The sequence below is a fragment of the Gallinula chloropus genome (assembly GCF_964237585.1).
Source record: "Gallinula chloropus genome assembly, chromosome: 5".
Taxonomy (NCBI): Eukaryota; Metazoa; Chordata; class Aves; order Gruiformes; family Rallidae; genus Gallinula; species Gallinula chloropus.
Genome location: NC_140090.1, coordinates 46,523,885 through 46,548,445, shown reverse-complemented (window position 1 = coordinate 46,548,445; position 24,561 = coordinate 46,523,885). Strand labels below are relative to the sequence as shown.

The window sequence follows — 24,561 nt, the reverse complement described above, 5'->3', positions numbered from 1 at the left end:
TGCTCTTGTCCCCCCTTTCCTTCATGCCCCAGATGACGCTCATTAGCCTCATCGCCCAGATGAAACGGAGTTGGAGATGTTGGGAGGTGTGTCTGGCTTCCAGGAGCTTTTGTGAATAATTAAGAGTTCATTGGGGATTTATATTCCCTCCGTTGGACTTTGACCTTAATTTCTTCCGTTTTGCTGGGCTGTAAAATTCATTAGAGACCCAACAGCAAAGTGATTGAGATGTCAAGCTAGGCAATTGTATGGTTATTTAATCTATCAGATGTGCCACTTGCCATTTAGGTGGACAACAGGAGAATATGAAATCAATACGGTTCATTACCAGAGTACTTGCGTCCAGTTCCAGCACGGAGCTCTGGTGAAACCCACTGAGTTGTGCATCTAAACACTCTTGCTGTCACCTTGCATGGTGCAAACCCCAGCTCAAAGTCCCTGCTCTTCTCAGTTGGGTCATCTTCTGTCGCCTTCCGCTGGGTGGGTTTTTAAACCCCAGCCTCCAAGCCATCGCAGGAGCCCAGCTCCAGTTACTCCTGGCTAAATCCTTGCTGCCCAGGCAAGTGTTAACCTCAGAGCTGATGTTGCAGGGCCTGCTGTTATAAAACACAATCAAGGAGACTGTTGTTTTCCCCGGTGGCTGGCAAAAGAGGTGGGGAAAAGCTCTGCAGTTCCCAGGGGGGTTGATTGGATATTTTCTCCTTCCCTCCCCCCCAACTCCCCACCTCCCCTCAACCAGGCTCTGCGCAGCCCTCTGGGGTCATTAGCAGCGATTGAGCTCCCAGCTCAGCGCTGACCTCGTGGTCCAGAGCTGCTGGAGAAGGCAGCAGTGGTACCCCAGCATTCCACCTCCCTCCCCACCCCTCCCAAACCCTGTTCTCTGTTCCCACCTTGCCTAGCAGTGTGATTAGCTGGGAAGGAGGGAGGTGGGAACGAGGAACTAGGAGGATGCTGGACGGCTCCGATTGTGCCTGATTGCCGCCTCCCGCCAGGCAGCCGCTCTTTAAAGGCTTGGGAAGAAGCAAGGTCGGGGCGGGCAATGCTGGCCAAAGAGCCGCTTTCCGCCTGGGAAGGGCTGTGATGGCTTTAAGTAGGTTTTCTGAAGTTCTCTTGATCTAGATTTTGCAGCCCACCGATTGCTTCTCACTGAAACTCTTGGCCCTTCACGTTTCTCCCCCCTAAATCATAGTTCAAATCCCAATCCATGGGGAAATACCAGAGGTTAGGTTCCCTCCCCTGGGACCTGAACATTGCAACAGGCTGCATTTAAGAAGGGACACTTGCTGTTTAGTGCAGGCAGCTTTAGGTGGCTCCAAAAATCAGTAGGATGGCAGTATGTGGCTCCCCACCCTGGCTTGCTCGTACCCATGTCCTGAGCAGCCCATGGCAACCCCAATGAGAGACCAAGTCTGCCTCACTTTCCTAAAAAACCCAGAAAAAACATAGGAAGTAGATGGGAACCCTCCTTCCGTTTCTTTTCTCCCATGGCCCAGCCTCAGGTATCTTGCTGGAGCTGGTGGTGCCTTTGGCATCCTTGCTGCCTACCTGGCAGGGCCAGCGGAGAAGGGAGAAGGCAGGCAGCGGTGGGACGAGACTCACACCCGGTCACTCTGGTTCCCTGACAGCGTTTTGACGTTGGGTAATTGCTTTTCCGCTACGACTCTTTTAAGCAGAGAGCTTCTGGCCAAAGCAATTTGCTCCCTATCAATTTTTATTCCCCTGATTTCTGCATGCAAGGTAGGGGATGGAAAGCAAAGCAGGCGAAGGAGAACAGCCCAAGCCAGGACCCGCTCCTGCAGCCCTGCACCAGAGGGAAAGGTGAGGAGCTGAGGAAGCCATCTTCAGGCAGGCAGGATGAGGTAGCCCATCTCACCCATACAGTGAGGAATCATCCCCTTCTGACACATTTTCTTACCCCTGCAACCAACCCCCAGCTGCTCATCCCTGTCCAGTGTGGAGTTTTTTTGCTGGCAGGGGTGGGGGAGAAGGCGTGTGTGACTGCCATCCAGGTGGGCTCTGTGGGGGATCTGTGCTGCCCAAAAAGGCTCATCTGGGCTCTTTAAGCTCTTCTCAGTTCCTTCTGCTGCGTTGCCTGCAGCTGCTGCGAGTCGAGTTAATCTCGGGCAGTTTAAGGAGTCGTTGAGTGTGGGGCTCAGTGGATGATGAATGTCGAAGCCATTACCGGGCGAAGCTCCGCGGAGCTGTTTAAAACTGAATTCTCCCATGTAAATTTCTGCTCCATCAATCCCGATGACATGTCAAACATTGCTATTGTTTCCCCAAACAAATTGGACGACATGCCCTTTTCCTGCAGATTTACCCGCGAGAGCAGAGCTGCTCACTGGCTCCTGGCTCTCCATCTTTGCCGGCCTGTGATCTGATGGAGAAGGGAGAGAGGCCCTTGGTGGGACAACAGGAAGACACAACCCCCCCAAAATACTTGTTCTTGGGGGATGCAGATGGATGGAGTGCTGGGCTGTGGGTGTTTTTGTACACCTGTGATTCACGTGCCGGGTGCCCATGCCGTGCTGCAGCTCAGTAAATTAATCCCTTGGGTTATCCAGGCTTTCCTCTTCCTACTGCTCTCCCAGAGTTTAGCTGCACAAATGTGGAGTTTTTTTAGAAATGGGCTCCACCAGTAACAGCTCATAAAATACAGATGTGGGACCTGCGTTTTCATCCCGCCCTTTTGCAGGCTCCAGTGGGCAAATCCTGCTTTTAATATTCTGGGCAGGAGAGGAGCAGCTGTAAGAGCCGTGTGATTGCTTCTCCAGGTTAAACCCCAGGAAACTTCCAGCCAGACGCCTTCCTGCCCCTCCGGCTGCGGGGATGGATGTGTGCATGCTGAGGCCAGGGGCGGGGGGAGCCGACCAGTCAGGGGAGGGGGGCCAACCATGGGAAAACAGCTGGCACCCAGGGATTGCAAAAGGCCCTGCAAAGCCATCTGCTCAGTGGGATTCGGGGGTCTTATGTGAAGGGGTTGCGTGTGCTCACTGGGAGTCCTTGTGGTATGTGTAGCCTCCCCAGGGGATTCAAGCATCTGAGCATCTTTTTTTACCCTTAGAGGGAGAAAAGTTTGGCAATGTAGAAATGAGCATGGATGATTCTGCTTTTTGCATATTCCCTGTCACGCTCAAGTAACCTGCTCCATTGCCCTGCATTATGTCCCTGATGTTCTGTTGCCAGGAAAGCCATCAAGCAGGCATTGCCTTCCACCCCCCCTAGTATAAATCAGGGTAATTAATTAGGTGAGGTGGTGTTAGGGGGCTGCCCAGCCTCCTGGCTTCTCGTGAGCCTGGCCCAGCATCGCCGCAGCTCGGAGTTCAGCCTGACCTCCTGGCTTGGCTCCCCAAGACCTCTGTGCTGAGCGGCAATATGCTAACCTTCTTTTAACCTTCCCCCTTCCCTGTATTTCCTCCTCCCTCCTCCCTTAGCAGAAGCAAATTACACTTTTCCTGTGCTGTCTGTCAGTGCAATAAGCACTTAGAGGTGCAATTGTATGGGACCAAATGAAGGGAATTAGTTTTGCCTGGGCTTTGTGACACTGTCTGGCCCCCTGTAAATAATTATCTCATCACCAGCTGATCCAGGTGCATGGAAAACACCTTTCCAGGCTCTGCTATCTAGGGATTAATGGGACCCAGAGGCTCACAGAGGTGAGCATTGAAGTAATGGCTGGAAAAAAACCCTGGCTGGGTGAAGTCGAGGGCCAGCTTGTACCAGGCGATGCTGAGGATGCTCAAAGTGCTTGAGGATTTGGTTGAGAGTGGGTCCAGCCCCAGCTGTGCTTTTGGGGCTTGCCATCACGATTCACAGCACTGGGGCTGGTGGAAGGTATTAAGATGTGGGACTAATACCAGTATTTAACTGGCGGAGAGAAGCTAGAGTGGGTAGATTTAACCCCGTCCCCAGATGTTTCTATTCAGAAAAGGGATCGAAGGGACAGAAAATCTCTGCCTGGGATGGAGCACCTTCGTAGGCATCCTCCTCAGAGCAAGCTACACCCCAGGCAGGGCTTGGCACTTTAGGAGCAGGTACCGCTCCCTGGACAGATGTCTCTCTGGGCAGATTTTCATGGGCAGGTTCAATTGCCATTCACCACGCAGAAAGTAAATTGTATCTTATCAGCAGAGAGGAAAACCAGGGCAATCAGTAGGTCTGGAAGGCTGGCTCCACCAGCGCACCCTTTGGCTGGCATGGAGCAGCAAGAATTTGGCCCCTGAGCCTGGGGAAGCATTTGAGGGGGTTGGAAATTACTTCATTCTGGTTAGTTTTCCTGCCTTTTTCCTTTACCCAGCCCGTGGTGTGGCAGGAAAGCAGCGTACAGGGGGTAAAGCAGTTTGACGTGCTCAAGCTCCTACTCCGCTGTCAAGGGTAATCAAGGCCATCGATAAATCAGGAAGGTTTCAGGAACGGGTTGTGTTCTGTGCCAGTCCTAAAATACAGCCTTTTGATGCTATCTGGACATAAAATGTGTCTTTGACCCTGGTTTTTCACAGACCTGTTGGTGTCTAAGTAATCTAGACAGGACTCAATTTAGAAAATATACTGGGGGAGAAAAAGGATATTTTGGGGCTTGTATTCCACTTTCTCACCTAAAAATAAAATTTTCTGCTCCTTTTTCCTGCCACTGCTCATGCATATTTTATATATTCATTAGACTTTAAAACATACATAAATCTTGCCTTGCTCATCCAGTGCTGACATGCTATGTTTCACACACCTTCCCCAGAAGGTGCTGGTTGCTTAGCCATGACCAGCCTGCTCCAGCATCAACAGCTGGCGACGGGCATACGTGCATCCAAGTCCCGCTGCCAGCAGCGGCTTGACTGAGAGCTGGCACTGAACACTGCAGCATCCCAAGAGGCATTGGTCCGTTGGCAGGGTTGCAGCAGATTGCATCCCCAGAAGGGCTCTCCAGCAGGAGAAAAGCAAGGTCTGAATACCTGTTCTTGCTTTTCCTGATCTGCGTTTTAGTGGGGGGGGGGAGGGGGAGTTGGAGGGAGGATAAGGTTTTCTTCCTCTCCCCAAAGCCACACTGTCAGTCCTGAATGCCCAGGGAATGGTACAAGCCTTGGATGTGCAGGGTCCTGGCTCTTGGACTTTGTGGAGCCAGGATGGGTGGCCCTCAAGAATTGTCCGTGGAGACCTTTATTTCACATGTGCTTCCCAGATGAGATTAGTCTGCCAGGGGAAGTGTGTACACGTGAAATTTCCCCACTGCCAAGATGTTTGATGCTGAGAGGTGTGGCCAGAGGACTTGTTATCCAGAGTGGGCTGCGAGTTGGGGCAGTGTGGGATAACCCAGCCCCACATCCCTTGGGCGATAAGCAGCAGCATGCAAGGTCTGCACCGATGCAGAAGCAGGTAGAGAGTATCCAGTGGATTCACCAGTGTGCATAATGCAATGTTGCCAAAAGAACCTTCACTTATTAATTCATTTGCTAATTTTTTTTTGGTAGGCGACTGACAATGACGTGGGCACATACGGGAAAGTCAGTTATTTTTTCAGCGATGACCCCGACCGGTAAGTGTGACCCAACCACCAGCACAGCTTTGGTTCTTCAATGTCATCTTCTATCCTCACTAAAAGTCACGTGGCAACTGAGGGATGTTTGCTACATCCTACCTGCGAGGTGCCCTGTGAGAACCTCACCGTGCTCTCTGAAAGGGGTGACACCAACTGCAGCACGTGCCTGGTGCTTCAGGACGTACAGGCACCAGAGTGCTTGGGACAGACAGATGCATATTGCAGGGGTGCGTGCGGGGTACCCAGCAGAAAGGATTTGGGGGCCTCTGAACCTCCCTTCTCTGCTTGTGGAGTAGCACTGAGAGTTTCTATGCCACCACCTGCCCTGAGCTCGTGAAGATGCCCTGGAACGTAATATACCTCGGTGCTAGCTGCCAGGCTGCTGCCACCCCACCTCTCCAGCATGTGGTCACCAGGGCTCTTCCCCTGCTCCTCTCTTGTCCCCTCAGTTTCTCACTGGACAAGGACACAGGTGTGATCCTCCTGACGGCTCGGCTGGACTTCGAGACCACACAGCGCTACACCCTGACCATCATTGCCCGGGATGGCGGCGGGGAGGAAACGACGGGACGTGTGAGGATCAATGTCCTCGATGTCAATGACAACGTGCCCACCTTCCAGAAGGAGGCATACCTGGGGGCCCTGCGAGAGAACGAGCCCTCTGTCACCCAGGTGGTCCGGCTCCGGGTGAGGGACTGGAGCGGCGGCTCCGCTGGGGATGTGTGGTGGGGAGATGGGTACAGGTGAGGTCTCCCTCCAGCCCTGCATCCCAATGGAAAAAGGTGTTGTGCTTTACTGCGAAGTACAACTGGGTGCAATGCTGCCACCACGGGATGCCTCCCTCCTCCTCTTCCTCTCAAGTCCGGTGCCAGATGGCATCCCCAGGACCTGGGGCTTCTCCCAGAGCACAGGCACTGCCTCAAGTCAGCAGGCACCCAGAGTAAGGTGATGTTTGTTGTTGATGGAGCTATAACCTCTGCTATGGCAGGCAGGGAATGCTGTTTACTCCTTCAGCACACAAATAAACTTTGCCATTTGTGAGCTGCAGGGAGAGGGACCTGGTGAATCCCTTTTTTGAAAGGTGGGATGGGAGAAGAGGCTAGTTTACAAACACACCCCCTCCCTGGGGCCCCTGATGAGTGCATTGTCCTCCACCATTTTTCTGCTCTACTTGGACGGAAGAGGAGACCAGTCCTCCCCCATCCCCTCTGCTCTTCCCCATTACCTGTAACCAGCATGGCTCCCACGTGCATTATTGCCTCTACTCCTGCCCTAGGCGTCTGATGAGGACTCCCCTCCAAACAACCAGATCACATACAGCATCGTGCAGGCATCTGCCTTCCGCGACTACTTCGACATCACAGTGTCAGAAGGGTATGGAGGTAAGCACTGGTCCCGGGACCGCAGTGCCCCTGACAAACAGCAGCAGCTCAGGCTGTGCTTGCACCCCTGCAAGCAGTCGCCTTGGTGAGCTTTCTGAACCCACTCCAGCCTCCCAACCTCACCCCGTGGTGTTGAGGCATTGCCACCTCGAACAGGCACTGTTGGCCCTGAGGAGGCAGTGTGGATGGGATAGATCTCCCCACAAGCCTGCCCGCCATCCTGCTGGCGCGTGAATGTCCCCCTGACCACCTCGTGTTTCATCCGTTCAGTTATCAGCGTGAACCACCCTCTCGACTATGAGCAGGTGACCAACGGGGTTATTTACCTGACTGTGATGGCCAAGGATGCTGGCAACCCACCGCTCAACAGCACCGTCCCCGTCACCATCGAGGTGTTTGTAAGTATGGCCACTGTGTTGTGGTTTCCCTGTGACTGCTCCATAGCAGTGCTGTAAAACCATCAATAAGCCAGCAAGACCATCCTGCCCTGCAGGTACGTACGTGTAGTTTACAATTGCATAGGTCTCGTGGGTGTCCTACACGTCTCATGTACTTACATGTCATACGTATTGGTTAAAGAAACGCTGTCACTGACATTTGGCAAGGTCTGGGTGACAGCAGACACCAGAGAGCATCTCTAAAGGCATGTCACCACAGAGAAGTACAGATAGGAGCTGTCCTGGCCCCATGCACCACCTCCCTCTCCTCAGGCATGCATCACGCACAGAGAAACCCCTGGAAGTAATGTGGTAGGAGCCCCAGCTAACCTCAGAATGAGGAGCAGAGCTGGGAAAAGGGTAGAGATCTTCTTTCTGCTCTTGCTTTCAACTGGGAAAGTTCATTGAGCACCCAGCAAGCCCTTTCCTCAGCTCACAGGGAACTCCTGGCCGGGATACTGGAGGCACTTGCTACAGCTCAGATGCAGAGGAGAGCGCTCCACCTGTGCATTAGCACTTGTAGTGTGGGAAATGATTGGTCCCTGAATCACACACAGGCAGTTGCTTGTTTATCTCCCCAACAGCAGCTGTCCCAGCTGGGCTGTGGGCCCCATGGTGCGCCCCATGCGCCGGTATAGGTGCAAACCCCCTTGAGGAGGGGCTGTTGCTGGGAAAGGCAAAGCATCTCAGCGTTCCTCGGGGAAGATTAGATCGGGCTGTCACTTTGAGGAACATTGTGGTTTGAGGATATCTGGAGGGGGAGGTATCAGAGCTGGAGACAGTTTGCTTGATAACCTGTCAGTCTCATGGTGATGGGATCTAAGCCAGGCTGGCGGCACTGTCAGTCTGGGAAGGCAAAGATGATGAAGTCCATGGTGCTGTATGATGGGAATGATGTCCCATCAAGCATGCCTCTCTTCCAGCTCCCTTGGCTCAATCGGGAGAGGGAGAATAATGCAGTGCTGGGGGTGTATTTAGCAGTGGCTAAATACATCCTGCCCATGCTGGGCTTTAGACAGCACAAACATCTTTTCCTAAAGACCACACTTCAGCAGGTCATCTCTTCTGGGTTGAGTCTGTACGCTGGCAGGGTTTAAGTAGCTGTCACTTCTCCCACACTCAACCGAAGGGATTTTCTCTCAACTGGAAAAAGAAAAAAGGGGAAAGAAAAAAAAATAGAAGCCAGAAAATAGGAAGAAGCATAACAAGGAGGAGGCATTTCACAACAGCACTTGAGGAACAAGAGCCGTGAAAAGGCAGAACCAGGGTTGAGCATAGAGGGAGCTGATTATTTTTTCCTCTTCATCCTTTGGTTGTTGGTTTTTAATAAAGAAGTCAAACTCGCCCCGTAGATTTCCCATTAGGGGACAATACACCGTTGTAGAGGGAGCTGTCGAATCAGAACTAATAGCACACGCCACGCCGGGATCCAGGGAAATATCACCGCTAATAAGTTTCTGCCTTGCTCCCTGCCGCTGCCACCCTGTTCAAGGCGGTGAGCCAGCCACTTACACCGTGTGTAAGTCTGGAGGAAAGGGTGTTGTGTGCTTAGCATGAGCGTCTGCGATAGTCAGCATCCCTGAACACGATCCAGTGGTTGTCCAAGGGTGTAAGGATGAGGGGAGTGTGGGGAGCTGGTTTTTAGCTGGATGCTCTGTCCTGTGGGAGTGAAGGAAGCGTACTGGGTCCTGTCCGACATTGCCATGGCAAGGAGCTTTGGAGCTGGCGCTGCTGGAGTGGGAAATGTCCTTCCCAAGTAGAAAATCCATGCAGCGTGCTGCGGGCAGGTGTGTGCCAGCACCGGACAGATGGAGAAGCAGCCAGGAATGAGGCACTGCCTCCTCGGGAGCCGGCTCACCGGGCCATGGCAGTGGTGAGCATGGCCTGATGAACTCAGGACAGTGAACAAAATGGCACGGCGGCTGCCCTGGCGTGTGTCCACTCAGCCTGGACTGCAGCACAGCTCAGCCAGGTCCAGCTGCAGGTGGCATGTGGATACTTGTTCAACTTCTCCGTCTCCTTTGCCTTTAACCTGCCCGGATCTCCTGGGTTTGCACTGGGGCGATGACCCCAACCCAGCTTGAGGAGGAGGGACATGTAGAGAGCACCCCAGACAGCAGGCAATTTCCTCATTATCCTCAGAGGAGATGCGGCGAAGGCTGAGTGATGCAAAGGCTGATTAAAGCCCACCTGCTTCCAGCAACAAGAGCAGAGGATGGCAATTTAATTGCAGTACGATGGGCATCGTTGGCACGTGAAATTGCCTCGGATATCAAGTCCAGTGGCAGCAGGACCAGCTGAGCCTGCAGGTCCATCAGAAGCCTCCAGGTAGAAAATTTCACCCAGGGAGGTGGTAAAGTCCATAACAGTGTTTTAACGTCCTGGTAGCTCCATCCTCCCCTCTGCAGGCAGTTGGTTGGGTTTGCTTCGTTTGCGGCAGGTTCTTACCATTGTTGAAACAGCATTTAACCCACACCCCCCCCTTCCCCTGGGGGAGCTTTAAACTGGTCTGAAATCTGTTCTGAGGGATGTCAGCTGAAGCTCAGCAGCTCTCTTGGCCAGTCCAGCCTGCTTGGGGGCCTCATGGCTGGCTACTCGAAGAGGGAGGAAGGAGCAGGTCTGGGCATGATGCTCCTGTGTTTCGTGTGGTGTCCAGGTCTCCCAGGGGCTGCGGTGGATGGAGGTGCAGTTCAGAGGATGCTTGGCTGCAGATGGCAGGTCAGACCAGTTGTGCGCTGCCCAGGATGGTGGGTGGTGCAGTACTCAGAACTGTCACCGCTGTGTGGCTCAGCAAAGTGACAACAGACTTCCCTTAACCCCAGCTGCCTCTGCAACAGAACAGTGCTCTCAGACCCCTGGTTCCTTACCCCTAAGGCCATCTTCCCCGCGCTGATCCCTCAAGCTGGTCACACCTTGAGATGCAGATGGCCAGGAGCATCCCTCCCTGTACCAGGTTTCTGCGGCTATTTGACTGCTTTGCCTTTTTTCCAACCAGCCTCTCGACCTTCTCTTTGCTTCAGGATGAAAACGACAACCCCCCAACGTTCAGCAAGCCCTCCTATGTTATAACCATCATGGAGGACATCATGGCAGGTATGGATCACAGCCCTGCTCCTTCTCCTGGCTAGCAGAAGGGCCCTGTGGGGGTCTGGCAGCTGGAACAGGGTGGGTGATGGGGTTTTTTGGGGAGACAAAAGCCAGAGACCTGGCAGAATTTCATAGCTGTGGGATCTGGGTGTTTGGCCCCACTGTGCATGGAGGTGAGTGGACCCCTTGCCCAGGTGACCTGCAGGGACAGGGCAGCTGGGGAGAGACATTCTGGGCTGCTTCATCCCAGCGCAATTTCTGCCTCCCCCAAAGGAGCCACGGTGTTGTTTCTCAATGCCACGGACATGGACCGCTCCAGGGAGTACGGGCAAGAGTCCATCATCTATTCCCTGGAGGGCTCCTCACATTTTCGGATCAACGCTCGCTCAGGTGAGCCTCCACACATGCTCTCCCTCTTTTTATTCCAGCTCCTTCTCCCCATTGTTTTTCCTTTTTCATACTCTCCTTCCCCCATCCTTCCTTTCTCTCCTGTTAAGGAGAAGCATGATTTAAGGGATTGACCAAATTTTTGCCCACCTGCACCCAGTCACCATGAGAGCTTTGGCAGGGGACATTGGGGTGGAAGCTCAGCTCCTGCTGGGAATAACACCCCAGAAAAGGCTTTGGTTGCAAGGGCTTATATTAACTAAGAAGCTGCTGCCCACCTTCCCTTGCTGGCATTGGTTTTTTGGTTTGTTCTGGGCAGAAGGAGCAAGAGGGAAGACAGGCAGCTGTTAAACAGGTTTCCATGGGGAGACCCAGCGTGATGCTTGCTTGCCAACAAGCTTGACCCTTCCAAGGTCCATCTATTTGAGTCAGAAGAAGGGTTGGCCCATTTGTGATGAGCCTTCTCTCTAGTTTTGAGTGTCCCTTTTTTTTTGTTCATGGGTGCCCCTACTTGCCATACACCATCCCTAACCCCACTCATCTCCTCTGGCTGCAGGAGAAATCACGACGACGTCTTTGCTGGACCGGGAAGCTAAATCTGAATACATCCTCATTGTCCGGGCGGTGGACGGTGGTGTGGGCCACCATCAGAAGACGGGCATTGCTATGGTGAGTGTGTGAAGGAACGATTCGTACCCCCTTGAGCCACCAGTGCCGTCCCAGACACTGATGCTTCAGTTCCCAGCGTTTGACGTTGGCTGTGTGGATGGGTAAAGAGCACGTGGTGACATCTGCCCTCCGAGCAGCCCCTGCCGCTGCTCGCAGCCGTTGCAGAAGGCATGCCTGGGCTGCACAGACCTCAAAGTCAGGCTCCCTTTCCCGGCTCGCCATTCACCCGGGAGCCACTTGACCTTCCAGCGCTTTCCTTGTCCAGCTCTCCATGCAAAGGCAGGCGGTGATGGGTACCTATTCCACCCTCAGCATGGCTCCCTTTGTTCATGCCTCTGGAGAAAACGCTTAGCTGGAGAGCCTGCAGGCACGCTTAATCGTTCCTGATGACTACCATTCACATGCTGCCTGGATCAAGGGTTTCCAACCAGTTTGAGATGCCTGATTCTGGTGGAGGTGCAGATTGTTGTGCTGCAGATTAAATCCTACCACTTTGCTTTGCCCCTCACAGATGTCAGGGAGACTCGTTGTTTGCAGAGGGGTTTGTAAGAGTCTCTGGAAATACCAGGGAGTCAGTGGCATTACAGGAGAGATATCCCATGCGTAGGACAGAGAAGTGTCTGTGTGATGCTGAGAAGTATTACGGTTGTGCTGAGGAGATCTCTACAATAATTGTCACCACGTCGGGATGTGTGCGATCAAATGTGGCAAACTGGAAGGTCCCTGTGCCTGGGAGGTACGTGGCAGCCTCGGCCAGGCAGTGGCATGGCCTGTCAGATGCTGCTGGGTTCCCCTCTGGGGCTCCAGATAAGATGAGCTTCTCCTAATAGCTTTATCGTTAGTCAGAACAAGGATTGTGCAATACAGATTGCAGCTGGGGGAGGATGCACTCCTAAAAAGTTAAAGAATATGAAAACTTGGTGAGAAGCAGATGGGTGGTTAAGTTTGTCCACTGTCATTAGCAAGGATACACACCCAGGGCTCGAAGTTATCCCTTATAATCATTTTAGGTCTGGGAATGAGGCTCTGCTCAGGGACTTTGCAAGGTCCTCCGGTGATGGACAATCACCTGGGGTGCCTCGGAGTAGAGGTGGGTCACCAACCTTCCCTAGGGACCAATTGTGCAGGGGCATGTCCTTGGAGACCGTGGTGTCCAGATTTGCCTCTTCTACCACGGGGTGGCACCAGCAGCTCAGTTACTTGGGGACAGAGGAGAAAGACCCCAAGAGAAGCTCCTCTGAGACACCCTGTGTGGGGTTGATGAGTACCTGGGGCTCCCTCTTGCCCCCCCATTTCCCTTGAACTACAGCTCTTCACCTCAGGCACTTCTATAGACTCACAAGTGGGACTGAAAGGGGTGATCTGGTGAGGTGAAAGACTCCCAGACATCAGGATGCATTCCACAGGCATGCTACTGTCACTTAGGTGTCATTTCTCACGCTGAAAGGGAAGATAGGTAACACTTCAGAGCACTGGCCTCTCCCATGCGCTCTTGTCTTTGCACCTCCCACCCCCGTTCCCATACCCTCTCCTGGTTTCTCATTTATTCCTTCTATTTTTCTCGCTTTTAACCAGTCACTTGGTTTTTTTCCTTCCTTTCCTTCCATGCTCTCCCACTGCTGCGACCCATTTGCATCCCTCCTTGTGTGCCTGTGGTTGCTTTAACTGCAAGGTAATAAATCCACCCAAGCCAAACCCAGGTCAGATATGCCACAGGTTGGCTGTGAAGATGGAGGACATTGTTCTTCTGTGGGTTATCCTTCCGGAGGGTGAATGTGTGTTGCGTTCCCAGTGGTTCCATGCATCTGAGGAGACACATCGCCCTGCTCCAGGATCTGGCACTGGCGGTTTGGTACATGCAACATGGGCCATCCGTTCTCTCACAGGTGAACATCACACTGCTGGACATCAATGACAACTACCCCACGTGGAAGGATGAGCCATACTTCATCAACCTGGTGGAGATGACCCCTCCGAACTCGGACGTCACCACAGTACGTAGGAGGGAAGGCGGCGGGTGTTGGGCTGTGAAAGCCTTTTCTCTTTCACCCAGTGAGGTTCTCAGCTGCTTGGCTGGAGTGGGGAGTTTATCACCTCCTAACCTGTATCATCTCCAGCCAAGCACCATCTCACAGAGCTCCATTTCAAAGGTTACTCCTGAGCCTTGCCTCTGCCCATGCCAGGTGTTTCTCCTCTCTTCTGCTAGGATTTATTTTTTTCTCCCTCCCCAAATTGTGTGGGTTTTAGCCAAATTCTCCTTTTCTTTCCTTCCCCTGCGACCTCCTTCAAGGACCTCTCTGAAAGACATTGATTTACAGCCTTTCAAGTCCCTCTGGTGAAATAAAAGAGAAGGAGAGAGGGAGGCTTATATACTCCATCACGCCAGGAGAGAAATGACAGGCACGGAACAGAAACTAAACGAGGGAAAAGCAAAGAGAGTCCACAAAATCGTAGAACGAGGGAAGGCTGCAAAAGAAAAAGGGAGTTGGGGGGGAGTGAATGAAAGGTCTGGCATTGCCAGAGTCACTGTGGTTTTCTCTCTTCCGCGTGGCACCAGCCTCACTGCTTGAAGTCATCCTGCCTTTGACATCCCAATTAGTTGCCAGGAAAATAATTATTGTGTCACCGATAGGATGTAAATTCAGCTGCGAGACAAGCAGCGGGAGCCAGGGATGTTACGAGCCTAATGAAGTTGGGTGGGTTGTTGGGTTTGGGGTTGTTTTTTTTAATGTAAATGTCCCCTGTAATTAAAAATGTCCTGGGGAGAACAATAAAGCACAAAAATGCCTGGCATGGAGGAGAACTTGCTGGAGAATTATTTCCAGTGTTCCCGATGCAGCAGCACAAGTTCCTTGGTGCGCTTCCCTGTCCCATTCATTTTGTCTTTCTGGAGGGCACTTGTTTTCTAGCTGGTTTTCTTTAAAAAGAGTAAGAGAAAAGCCCGTTTGACTGCCGCGTGCTTGCGCCTCTCTTGCCATGCCATTACCTGCCAGGCAAATTGCAGTGAGATTTAACACCACAGTAGAGGTCTCGAGGGTACAAAATCCCTACTGCTGTCATGAAAATATAGAGTCATTTAAAGGAAGGAGAACTTCTTGCTGCTGCTGGTACAGGAAAAGCTGTCATGGGAGCTCAGCCTCTTTATTAGACACTGGTGACTCTACATGGGGATCCACCATGGGAGTTAATTCCCGTCCCCCTGTGTTAAGCTTTTACTGTTTTCTCTGTGGCAGGTGGTGGCTGTTGACCCAGACCTGGGGGAAAACGGCACGGTGGTGTACAGCATCCGACCCCCCAACAAGTTCTACAGTCTCAACAGCACCACAGGCAAGATCCGCACCACGGGGGTCCTGCTTGACCGGGAGAACCCCAACGCCCAGGAGGCTCAGCTCATGCGGAGGATTGTGGTGTCAGTCACTGACTGTAAGCCCCACTTCCCCATTCCAGTCTTCTGTGCCACGGTGGTTGGTCTTGTCATGCTGTAGCTAGAAATCGCCAGGGCTCAGGTTGTGCAAGCACTGCCTTCCTCTTCCTCCCCTTCCCCTTCCCCTCTGGGTTTTCACGTGCTGAGCTGAACTTTTCTCAGCCTGATCTTTCCTTTATGATGAAATTCCTTTCTTCCCTTGGTTTAAGCATAAGTGCCAAAGGTGGTTTGGGGGTTAAAAAGATGAGAGGAGGTTAAACCCTGCTGCAAACCTGAACCCCTGGGAGGCAGAAACTCCCCCGCTTCTCAGCCTGGCTCCATCCGTCTTTAGTATTTCCAATTGAGCAGGCTGGGGGAAAGCAGCTGACTGAGTCATGAAAACACCTTTTTCTCTGGAAGTAACTTCTCGAGGAAACCTTTTTAGGAGGAAAACCAAAAGGTAGAGAGAGATAAAGATGATTTTCTAAGCCAGCAGGCACGTGCTACCTTAACTCTGCCCCTTTCTATTTTTGCATCACCACTGTGCCGTGCTAAGCCCACTAAACCATCCGGCCTGCCAGAAGGACCGGGATAAGGATAGGCTGGTGTTGCTCTTGTCTTTTAGCTGCATGCACAGGTAACTGTCTGTTGGTCTTTCACAGAATCGCAGAATCATAGGGGTTGGAAGTGACCTCCAGAGATCATCGGGTCCAACCCCCCCCTGCTAAAGCAGGATCCCTAGCTCATATTGCACAGATAGGCATCCAGATGGGTCTTGAATATCTCCAGAGAAGAGAGACTCCACAACCCCCTGGGCAGCCTGTCCCAGTGCTCTGTTGCCCTCACTGTGAAAAAGTTCTTCCACATATTGGTGCGGAACGTCCTGTGCTCCAACTTGAGGCCATTGCCCCTTGTCCTGTCCCCACAGACCATAGAAAAGAGGCTGGCCATCTCATGTGCCTGCTGCTAGGGAGAGTCTTCCCCTGCCAGAAAACTATGCCATTAGTCCAATTAGAAGGGGTAATGCCACGATGGAGCAGCCTCATCCTGCGTGAGCGCCTGTGTTGGCAGGGAGGGCTCCTTTTGGGGCCAAAGGGTTGGAAACGGCTGGAAATGTCAACCTTGAAGCCCTGTTCCTGTCTTCTGCAGGTGGGAGGCCACCCCTGCGAGCTACCAGCAGCGCCACAGTTTTCGTCAACCTGTTGGACCTGAATGACAACGACCCCACTTTCCAAAACCTGCCCTTTGCTGCTGAGATTGCTGAGGGCCTTCCCGCAGGCTCTTCGGTCTTCCAGGTGAGCGTGCCCCAGCACCGCTGTGCTCTGCTCTGGGAGCTACCACCGCCATCACTCCTGCAAAGCGGGCTGGCAGTGCATCCTCCTCTCCATCCTCTTCATCCTCTCACAATACACCTGGGGGCGATGCAGAAGAGGTTACAGCATCCCACCCCACATGCAAGTTGAGGGTTGTTCCGATACCCCTTTGTTTCAGTCCAGCACTCCTGGGGGCAAAGAAACTCTCAGAGTTTATGTGCTGTGGTTTTCATCATCAGGAGATGACTGGAATCCCCTGTGCTCACCCCTTCCCTCCATTTTCTCTGCCAGGTAGTGGCCATTGACCTGGATGAGGGTCCGAATGGGCATGTGACATACCGCATGCAGGTGGGAATGCCCCGCATGGATTTCCTCATCAACAGCACCAGTGGGCTGGTAACCTCCACCTCCGTGCTGGACAGGGAGAGGATCGCTGAGTACTACCTGCGGGTGGTGGCCAGCGATGCAGGTGTGCCCTCCAAGAGCTCCACCAGCACCCTCACTGTCAAAGGTGGGTGTGCTGATATTCCTTCTGAGCCCTTCCCAGCCGCAGAAACCCCTCCGGTCCCAAAAGGATGAGTGACAAGGACATACCACTTGTGAGGAAGACATGGTTTATGTAGGAGACATGCTGAAGCCCTTATTTTGGGGTCTGTCTTTAATTCAGTGCACTCCAAGGGCTTCCAGCATCCCTTCAAACCCAGGACTCTTCTGGAGCAGGCTTCACATAAGCCTAGTGCTGAGAGACAAACTTCATCTAGAAATGAACTGACCCTGGATTCTTCTCAGGCCTGGGTGTGGAAAAAGATGTTTCTGGTCCCATAACTCTGGAGCCCTCTGTCATATGCCAGGAAATACCTAAGCCCCAGATTTTCCTCTGAACAGGGCTGGAAATGAGCCTGTGACCAGAGTTAGTGTCTGCACCAGTTATGTGGGCTGAGAGCTGTATGTATCGGAGGCAAAGACAGCCTGCAGCAGTAGGGGCCAGTCCTTACAGCCGGTCTGCAGGTAGCCCCACCACCCAGATGGCAGGGAAGAGTGGGGGTTCCCTGGGATGCTGAGAGCTGCAGGCAGGCAGTTTGGGGAGCCCAGGGGATGTCAGTCTGGCATCCACAGGAAAGGCCATCCTTGGCAGGGGTACTCAGCTCTGCTCTCCCTTTCAGTTCTGGATGTGAACGATGAGAACCCCACCTTCTTCCCAGCCATCTACAACGTGTCACTGCCTGAAAATGTGGCCCGGGACTTCAAAGTGGTCCGGCTCAACTGCACAGATGCTGACATTGGGCTGAACGCTGAGCTCAGCTACTTCATAACAGGTATGAACCCCTTCTACAGGGGCAGGGAGATGGTGGACTTTGCTTGTGGGCTGCCTCAGACCTTGGCAAGGCTGTTCTGCATATCCCCATTGCCTTTTCCAGCGCCCCCCCCCGCCCCACCCCCAAACCTTGTCTGGTATCACCCTAAGCCAAACTGCTTGGTTCCCTGTCTTGTTGACTGCTCCATCACTATTGTCATACCCGGGGCAAAGGTTCTCCCCTGAGCATCCCTGCTCTCTCTCATTGCTGGGGTGCAGCCAGGAAAAGCACGAGGATGGGTTTAATGCCATTGAGGCAGCATTCGCTTAACATGTGCTTAGGGCTGGAAGATTCTCTGGAGTTTTAGGGCATCTCCTAGCCCAGCATGGAGGTGGCTTTGGGTGGGCAGGGAGCAGGCGGGCAGCAATGCTGCACGGGCAGTGCCTGCCTTGTGCTGCGGCTGCAGCACCTGCAGCAGGAGGCCGGGGAACCCCCTGCCTGAACTTTGACTTGCAAAATCTGCACACGTGGAGTTTAGCCCTCAGGGAGAGGGCAAAAAATATACACGTCACCAGGGAGTCTTTTCACTCCCAAATAGCAGCCCCGCGTTTCACCTCTCAGCCCCTCCGGCCTCCCCCGCAAGAGGAAAAAGGGGTGTGTATTGTCCCACGGGTACCGCAAGCCACATGCAAAGTGGCCCCGTTTGCTTCCGAAGCATTCAGGAAACGATCTGGCTTTTCCCTACAACCATTGCATCTCACCTGCTTTTGCTGCAGAGGAGCTTTGCCTCGGATGAGATACGAGCTCTCCCCCAATCAAAAAAACCCTCACCTTGCTCAAACCCAGCACTGAGTGCTCGCCATTTCCACGGCCGAGCTGCCGCCGTGCCCGGGCTGCATCCAGGCAGTGGGTAACCTTGGTTCTTGTCCTTGTCTGCAGGTGGGAACCAGGATGGTAAATTCAGCGTCGGCTTCAGGGATGGGGTGGTCAGGACAGTTGTGAGCCTGGACAGGGAGACTGTGGCGTCGTACACGCTGATCCTGGAGGCCATCGGTAAGGGTTTTCCGCTGTTCCCACAGGACCATTGCCACGTGGGCTGGTAGCACATGTGCTGAGCTGCCTTGGAAATGCAGTAGAGACACAGCAAGCTTGGAGGGGCTCTGTAAGCCGGAGCCTGTGTTTGGCGTTAGCATTCCCCAACCTCGTGTGTATTAACATGTCCCAGTTCCATCATGGCTTTTGCCAGATAGTAAATTCACCCCTCGGGCTGCTCCAGCCCCCGGGCTTTCCCTTTCTCCTGGGGAAGGCAAGATCCCCCATACCCACGAGGCTGTGTGCTCTCTGAGATAGACCCCCACCCAGAAAAGCCAGCACCAGAGCATCAGTCCACGCTAGCCCTTGGCTCGGTGGCCACCAATTAATGCATAGCCACCTGGCACAGGCAACGGGTCTGCATGCCAAACGCATCTTGGCCATCATCCCCAGAGCTTTATAATGATGTGCCTGTTTACAGAAGACTTGGATGTCCTTTTGGATAGGAGAAACGAGTGGCCTGGTCAGAAATCTCAGGCGCACGGCATTGCAGGTGCCATGGGGTCTGCAGTGGGGATGCTGGACATGCAGGACCACATCCCAAGTGGTAAAGAGACGGTTCTGCTCCTCTGATGCGTACCAGCCTGCCTGCATTTTTCCCAGTCACCAGGTCCCACCTGGGTGGGTTTAGTGCTCGCTTGCATCAGGCATGTTGGAGAAAACCAAATCCAACCTGTGGTCCCACTGCCTCATCCTTCATGTCAAAACCAAGAACTATGCTGCCATGTCCTTATCTACTAAACATCACCCCGAGTGCCCTTTGGCTGTGAGCTGAGTCTACAAAAAATTCACTAGAGCTCTGCCTGGCTTCACCTCCCAAATCCCTGAGCTCCAGGCATCCCCCTCAGCATGTATCACCCTCTTCACCTACGACACCTCTTGAATGACTGGTTGCGTATCCAGCCTCACAGGGCAGCGGCTCCAGGTCAGAGCTTTGGGGGTGGTTTGGCTTATCCTTTTTCTTCAGGATAGGCAGAAAAAAAAAACCCTCCCTCATGGTTTTGATGTGGGGTTTGGAATTTGGTTTGGACTGGCTTAGAAATTTTGGTTCTGTTATTTGCAGCAGGCGAAGGCTGAGCACCACCTCTGCAAGGAGGAGATGGAGGTGATTCGATGGGGCTTGGACTTGACGATCTCTTGAGGTCCCTTCCAACTCTGTGATTCTGTGACCAAGTCTCCCTCTGCCTTTCTCTTCCATACAGACAATGGCCCGACGGGGAACCGCCGCACTGGGACTGCCACCGTCTACGTGACTGTCCTGGATGTCAATGACAACCGGCCCATCTTCCTGCAGAGCAGCTACGAAGTCAGTGTCCCTGAGGACATCCCGGCTGCCAGCAGCATAGTGCAGGCACGTTTCTTTCTTCCACCAAGCCCCTTGGGTGGGTGAAGGGGGTCTGCCACTCTCTGGGCCCCGGCACTGCAGCTGCAAGCTGCAGGAAGCCCAGGGAGAGGATGTTTTCTCTCCCAATCCATGGTTTTTTACTCCCAGGTCAGCAGAAGATACATCGTTGCTTGCATGCTCCCCAGCTCCCTTTGCTCACACAAGCCATGAGCACAAAGGGAAAATAAGGAATTTGGCCCAATTCTGCAGGGGTGAAAGAAAAAAACCTCAACCCTGTTTGGTGAGGCTCCTTTGCCTGGCTGCATCCCTGCTTTGTGTCCCTCCTCCCAGCAGGGAAGGGACCGAGAGCAGAGATCTGGAGGGGGGGAGGGAAAAGAGTGCACGCAAAGAGATGCTCTGAGAGGGGAGGGGACGAAATGGAGGGAGAAAAGCTTTTGGACTTGGCTTTCATTTGTGTTCCTCTTTGAGGGAGCGGTGGGCAGAGCTGAATGGCTCAGTGAGCACCAAATGAATGCAGGCATTCACGCGGCCTCCGAGGGCTTCCAGCACCCCTTCAAACCCAGGGCTCTTCTGGAGCGGGCACCAAAGGCTCTTTGCAGAGGGCCCTGGGAAGGCTCCTCCTGCCTTGAATACCTCTGCCGGCACAGGGAAAGGGTCAGCTTTGTCCCTGGCTCTCAAAGGCAGGGTGAGTCACCGGCAAAGAAGAAAGAAGCCTTTTGCTTCTTGCAACAAAGATTTGCCGGGCGCCTGGTCCCCAAACAGCTCCTCATCGTGCTGCGTGCACAGCAGATGTGAGGGTGTGCGGGATGCTTGAAGCACCATGCCTGGCTCCTGGGGTCAGGTGTTTGCCTGCGGTCCCCACACCCAGGGGTGGAGGTGTGCAGGGGAGCTGCGCAGGTGGAGAGAGGAGACTCCCGAAACTGAGCTGGTTGTGCAAACAGAAAGATTGTGAGCGGAGGGAACCTGAGTATGGCAGTCAAGTCCCTTTTCTTAGAGCACGATTCCCAAAACTGGGGGATGCCTTTGGCGGTCTGTGGCAAAGGAGAGATGTTATCTACTGGGAGTTCGTTTTCCACAGAGTAAAATCAGCCAGAACTTTCAATGGGCAATCACCTGCCTTTAATTTACACTTTACAAGCAAACTGTGCATGCTGAATGTCCCCCCCCAACCTTGAATAGATCCCCACATCCCCATGGCAACAAGACAGCTTTGAAGGTTCCCCCATCCCCTCCTTGCAGGCCGCCCTCATCAGCCCCCATCCAACCCTCTGCATCCTCCGCCATCAGCCGATTTCCTGCTCCTTTTAACCCATTTGGAGCCACATGAGTGGCTGACAGGCTGCAGGTCTGAAAGCCAGGCTGAGCTTGGCCGGGGAGGAGAGTGGGAATGTCCCATGTGGAGCTGAACCCTGTGAGGGTCAGAAATCATGTGAAACCCAGAGAGACAGGGTTTGGTGCTTGCCGCAGCTGGGCACGGAGACTTCACCCGAAGCAGGGAACTTGATGGCTTAACATAGTGCAAGCTGCAGTCCTAGCGCAATTAAACCAGTTTTTCTTTTTCCTATGATTCCTTTAAGCACTTCAGATTACCTGCTGGCTGTTGTACCCTTTCCCAGCAGAAATGAACAGCTCAGCCTTGCGTGGTGGTTTTCCAAGCTGGCAGCGCCTGCGAGCCTCAAAAGTCCTCTTTAATGTATTTATAGGCGTGTTTACCTGCTCCCGCTGCTCGTTTATTGAAGCAAGTTTCCAGCAGACAGCTGTAGCACACATCCTTCCAAGCATCAACCGCAGCAACCCATGGCTCATTGCATGGCGAGTAAGGGGGGAAGAGGGGGCCGGGGTGAAGGGGGGCATGAGCCTTCCTTCAGCTGCTCCAGAGTACGTCTGGGGGGGCTGTCTGAGCTGAGGACTGTATTTTGTGGAGCACGTTTGTCCCAGGATGCTTCTCTTTAAGGCAGCCAGGTTGCTGTGCTCTCGCCCAAGCTGTTTGTTCAGGTGCCTCGCAGCTTGCGCAATGTTTTCCAGAAGAAATGAAGCAGCAATATTTTTTGGACTTGCTCGGTGATAGCTGCCTGTGGGCGTAGTTCGGATGCCTCCACCTTTCCTGCCAGGAAACAGTAACCTGGAAAGCATTTGGGAATCCGAAATAGCTAAATCTTGCCCAGGATACCAGGGGCTGCTTGAGGAGGGATTTTGGGGAAGAATAGCAGAGTGGGGTCGGTTAGCTCCCCCAGAGCAGGGTCACATTTTGGTGGATTCCATCCTGTCCCAGTCCTGACTGGTGGGGGAGCTCCTGGAGCAGGTGAGCTGGCTCTGGGACACTGGACGACTCCTCCTGAAGGTGTTGATGGAGCATCGAAGGGAGCCCAGACGCTTCCAGAGCCTCAGCTGGGGCTCACTGGCATCTACGGCATGATGGGGCATGCACTCATGGGACCCACAGTGGGACTGGTCCAGGGCCACCGGCTTGCAGAGGGTGACAAAGATGAGGAAGGTTGCCAGGAGGAGGAAGATGCAGACGAGAGGAATGATGACGTGTAACGGGTCTGCCTTCTCGGGGGATGCAGTAACAGGCAGGACCAGCTCAGTGGTTGATAGCAGAAGCCCAAGGAGAGGTGGGGTGGGAGATGTCCCATTGCCAGCATCCTCTGCACTCATCTTCCCTGCAGCATGTGGGGTGACACAGAGAAGCAACACAGGGGGTTACTACCTAGAAGCTGGACAGACAGCCACCCTCTGGCCAACCTGAAAGAGTTCTGCCTTGCTTTGATGCCCAAGGTCCCCCCAGCCACGTTTTCTGTCTCACAGGAAGACAGAAGTCTGCCTGCGTCGCCAGTGGGCAAAGCCCAGGGGTGGAATTTATATCTGCAGAGTACTGCCCGGGACTGAAGTGCCAAGGCATCTAGCACAGGTAGCACTGCGACCATGTAGCACTGCAGCCCTGGTGATGACACCTGGAGGGAACACACCCACACATCACATGAAGCTTTTCTGGACGCGATGTGTATGCTAGTGAAAGTGCAGAACACTCCCAGGAAGCTGCCAGGATTCAGTTCTTCTCTATTCCCCAGAAACGTGGCTTTCCTGAACTGACTGCCATTTGGGGGAGGAGGGGGTTGATTATTCCCTCTACCCCCAAAGAAAATGGGTAATTGCTTGATCCTCTGCCCAGATACCTCCTCACCGAGCTGTGGCATTGCAGTGAGGCATAGCAGGGCCTTTGAGTTGCCTTTGCAAGGGCCAAGCCTGACGCCCTCACTCTGCCTGTGCTGAAAATCCACCTAGATGAGGCGTTTTGCTGACCTGGTTTCAGGTTCAGACATGCTGCAGGTTTCTCAGCCAGGTCTGTGATGCAAGCGGTGATGCAAACCAGCTTCCTAGAGCCGCATCAGTGAGAGCTCTTACCAAACACCTCATGGCAACAGCTCTTTTCTTCTCCCACTGGGTCAGATCCCACCCCCTCACAGCTCGCACCCATCATTTTGTTCTGGTGCACCCATTCCTAGCCCTGGAGTCAGCTCAGAGACATGGGCTGGGGAAGAATGTTTCCATGCCAGCTCCCTGCAACACGACAGCTTGCCCTGGCCCTTCATGCTCTAGCCTGTACGCTGGAGGTAAAGCTTCACTACGCTGATTTTCCATCATTCTTCTAAACTCCCCGATCTCCATAGGGCAGCTGTTAGTCTGGGCAGTCTCCTGGCAAGTACAGATTTGGATTGAGACAACATAAAATCAAGAGATTAAGGGGGAAGAAGCAGGGCTGTGGGGACTGCCAGGGTCTCGGGTTCTGCTCTTGCAGTCAGCACCCCAAAGTCAGGCAGGTTTGTGTAGGCAGCAGCCAGCCATTCGCCGGTAAAACCTTCAAAAAAGGGGAAGGAAGACATCAGCGAGATGCCTTTAATTGCTAATTGGAAACTATGAGATGCCCCAGCGGAGATGACCTCGGTGGAAAGTGAGATGCTGCATCAGAAGATAAGCATCTCTCACCATCCAAACTATGCAGGAGGAAACAACCTTAAGCGAAGAACGCTGTGAGAGCTGCAAGCCGAGCGCTCTCGAGTTAAGGAGCCCTCGAGCCCAGGGTGCCTGTGCCACAGCCATACCCTCTGTGTGGGTGTGTGCATAGGTAGGTGAGCTCCCTCCTGGCTCTGGTTTGCCAGGACCCCGTCGCATGGCCGACAGGATGGGTGGCTCCAGCAGGATCCATGCTCCTCCTCCCCTTGCAGGGAATGAGCTGAGATATGGAGGGAATAAGGCCAGGTTTCCACCTGACAGTTTTTGGTGCCGGGTTTGAGGCGCCTGGGAGATGGGATTTGTTTCTGGAATACTTTGCCTGGGCTTGAGCACACCAGCCTATGACACTGGCAACTCTATCTGCTCTGACCAGCCTGTATCAGCCTGGTTGGAGCTCGGAGGCCCTGGCGAGATGTGACTGTTTCTGTGGGTCAGAGCCAGCTCCGCGCTCAGAAAATGAGAAACGCAAAGCTAAACATGTCAGCATCGGAGAACACCTCAGCTCGGGTGACCCCCCACTACCACCACCTACACGTGTTACGAGGAGTCTCAGGGCCTGGGGCTCTCCTTCCCTCCTCCGAGTGATGTATCCTCTTCACCCCAAAAG

General features: G+C 53.5%; 1 protein-coding gene across 1 annotated transcript in view; it reads left to right on the top strand.

Annotated features, from left to right (window-relative positions):
* Window positions 1-24,561, top strand: part of CDH23 (cadherin related 23) — a gene marked incomplete at its 3' end in the record, with an annotated part of 189,176 nt that overhangs the window by 119,984 nt on the left and 44,631 nt on the right. Inside the window, exons 12-25 of the mRNA XM_084265242.1 lie at window positions 5,463-5,527; window positions 5,980-6,217; window positions 6,807-6,912; window positions 7,183-7,310; window positions 10,370-10,442; window positions 10,710-10,826; window positions 11,380-11,492; window positions 13,379-13,486; window positions 14,726-14,915; window positions 16,045-16,190; window positions 16,500-16,719; window positions 17,372-17,524; window positions 18,443-18,556; window positions 19,798-19,946. Of these exons, the coding sequence (XP_084121368.1) occupies window positions 5,463-5,527; window positions 5,980-6,217; window positions 6,807-6,912; window positions 7,183-7,310; window positions 10,370-10,442; window positions 10,710-10,826; window positions 11,380-11,492; window positions 13,379-13,486; window positions 14,726-14,915; window positions 16,045-16,190; window positions 16,500-16,719; window positions 17,372-17,524; window positions 18,443-18,556; window positions 19,798-19,946 (1,920 nt within the window). The remainder of the gene's footprint in view (window positions 1-5,462; window positions 5,528-5,979; window positions 6,218-6,806; window positions 6,913-7,182; window positions 7,311-10,369; window positions 10,443-10,709; window positions 10,827-11,379; window positions 11,493-13,378; window positions 13,487-14,725; window positions 14,916-16,044; window positions 16,191-16,499; window positions 16,720-17,371; window positions 17,525-18,442; window positions 18,557-19,797; window positions 19,947-24,561) is intronic.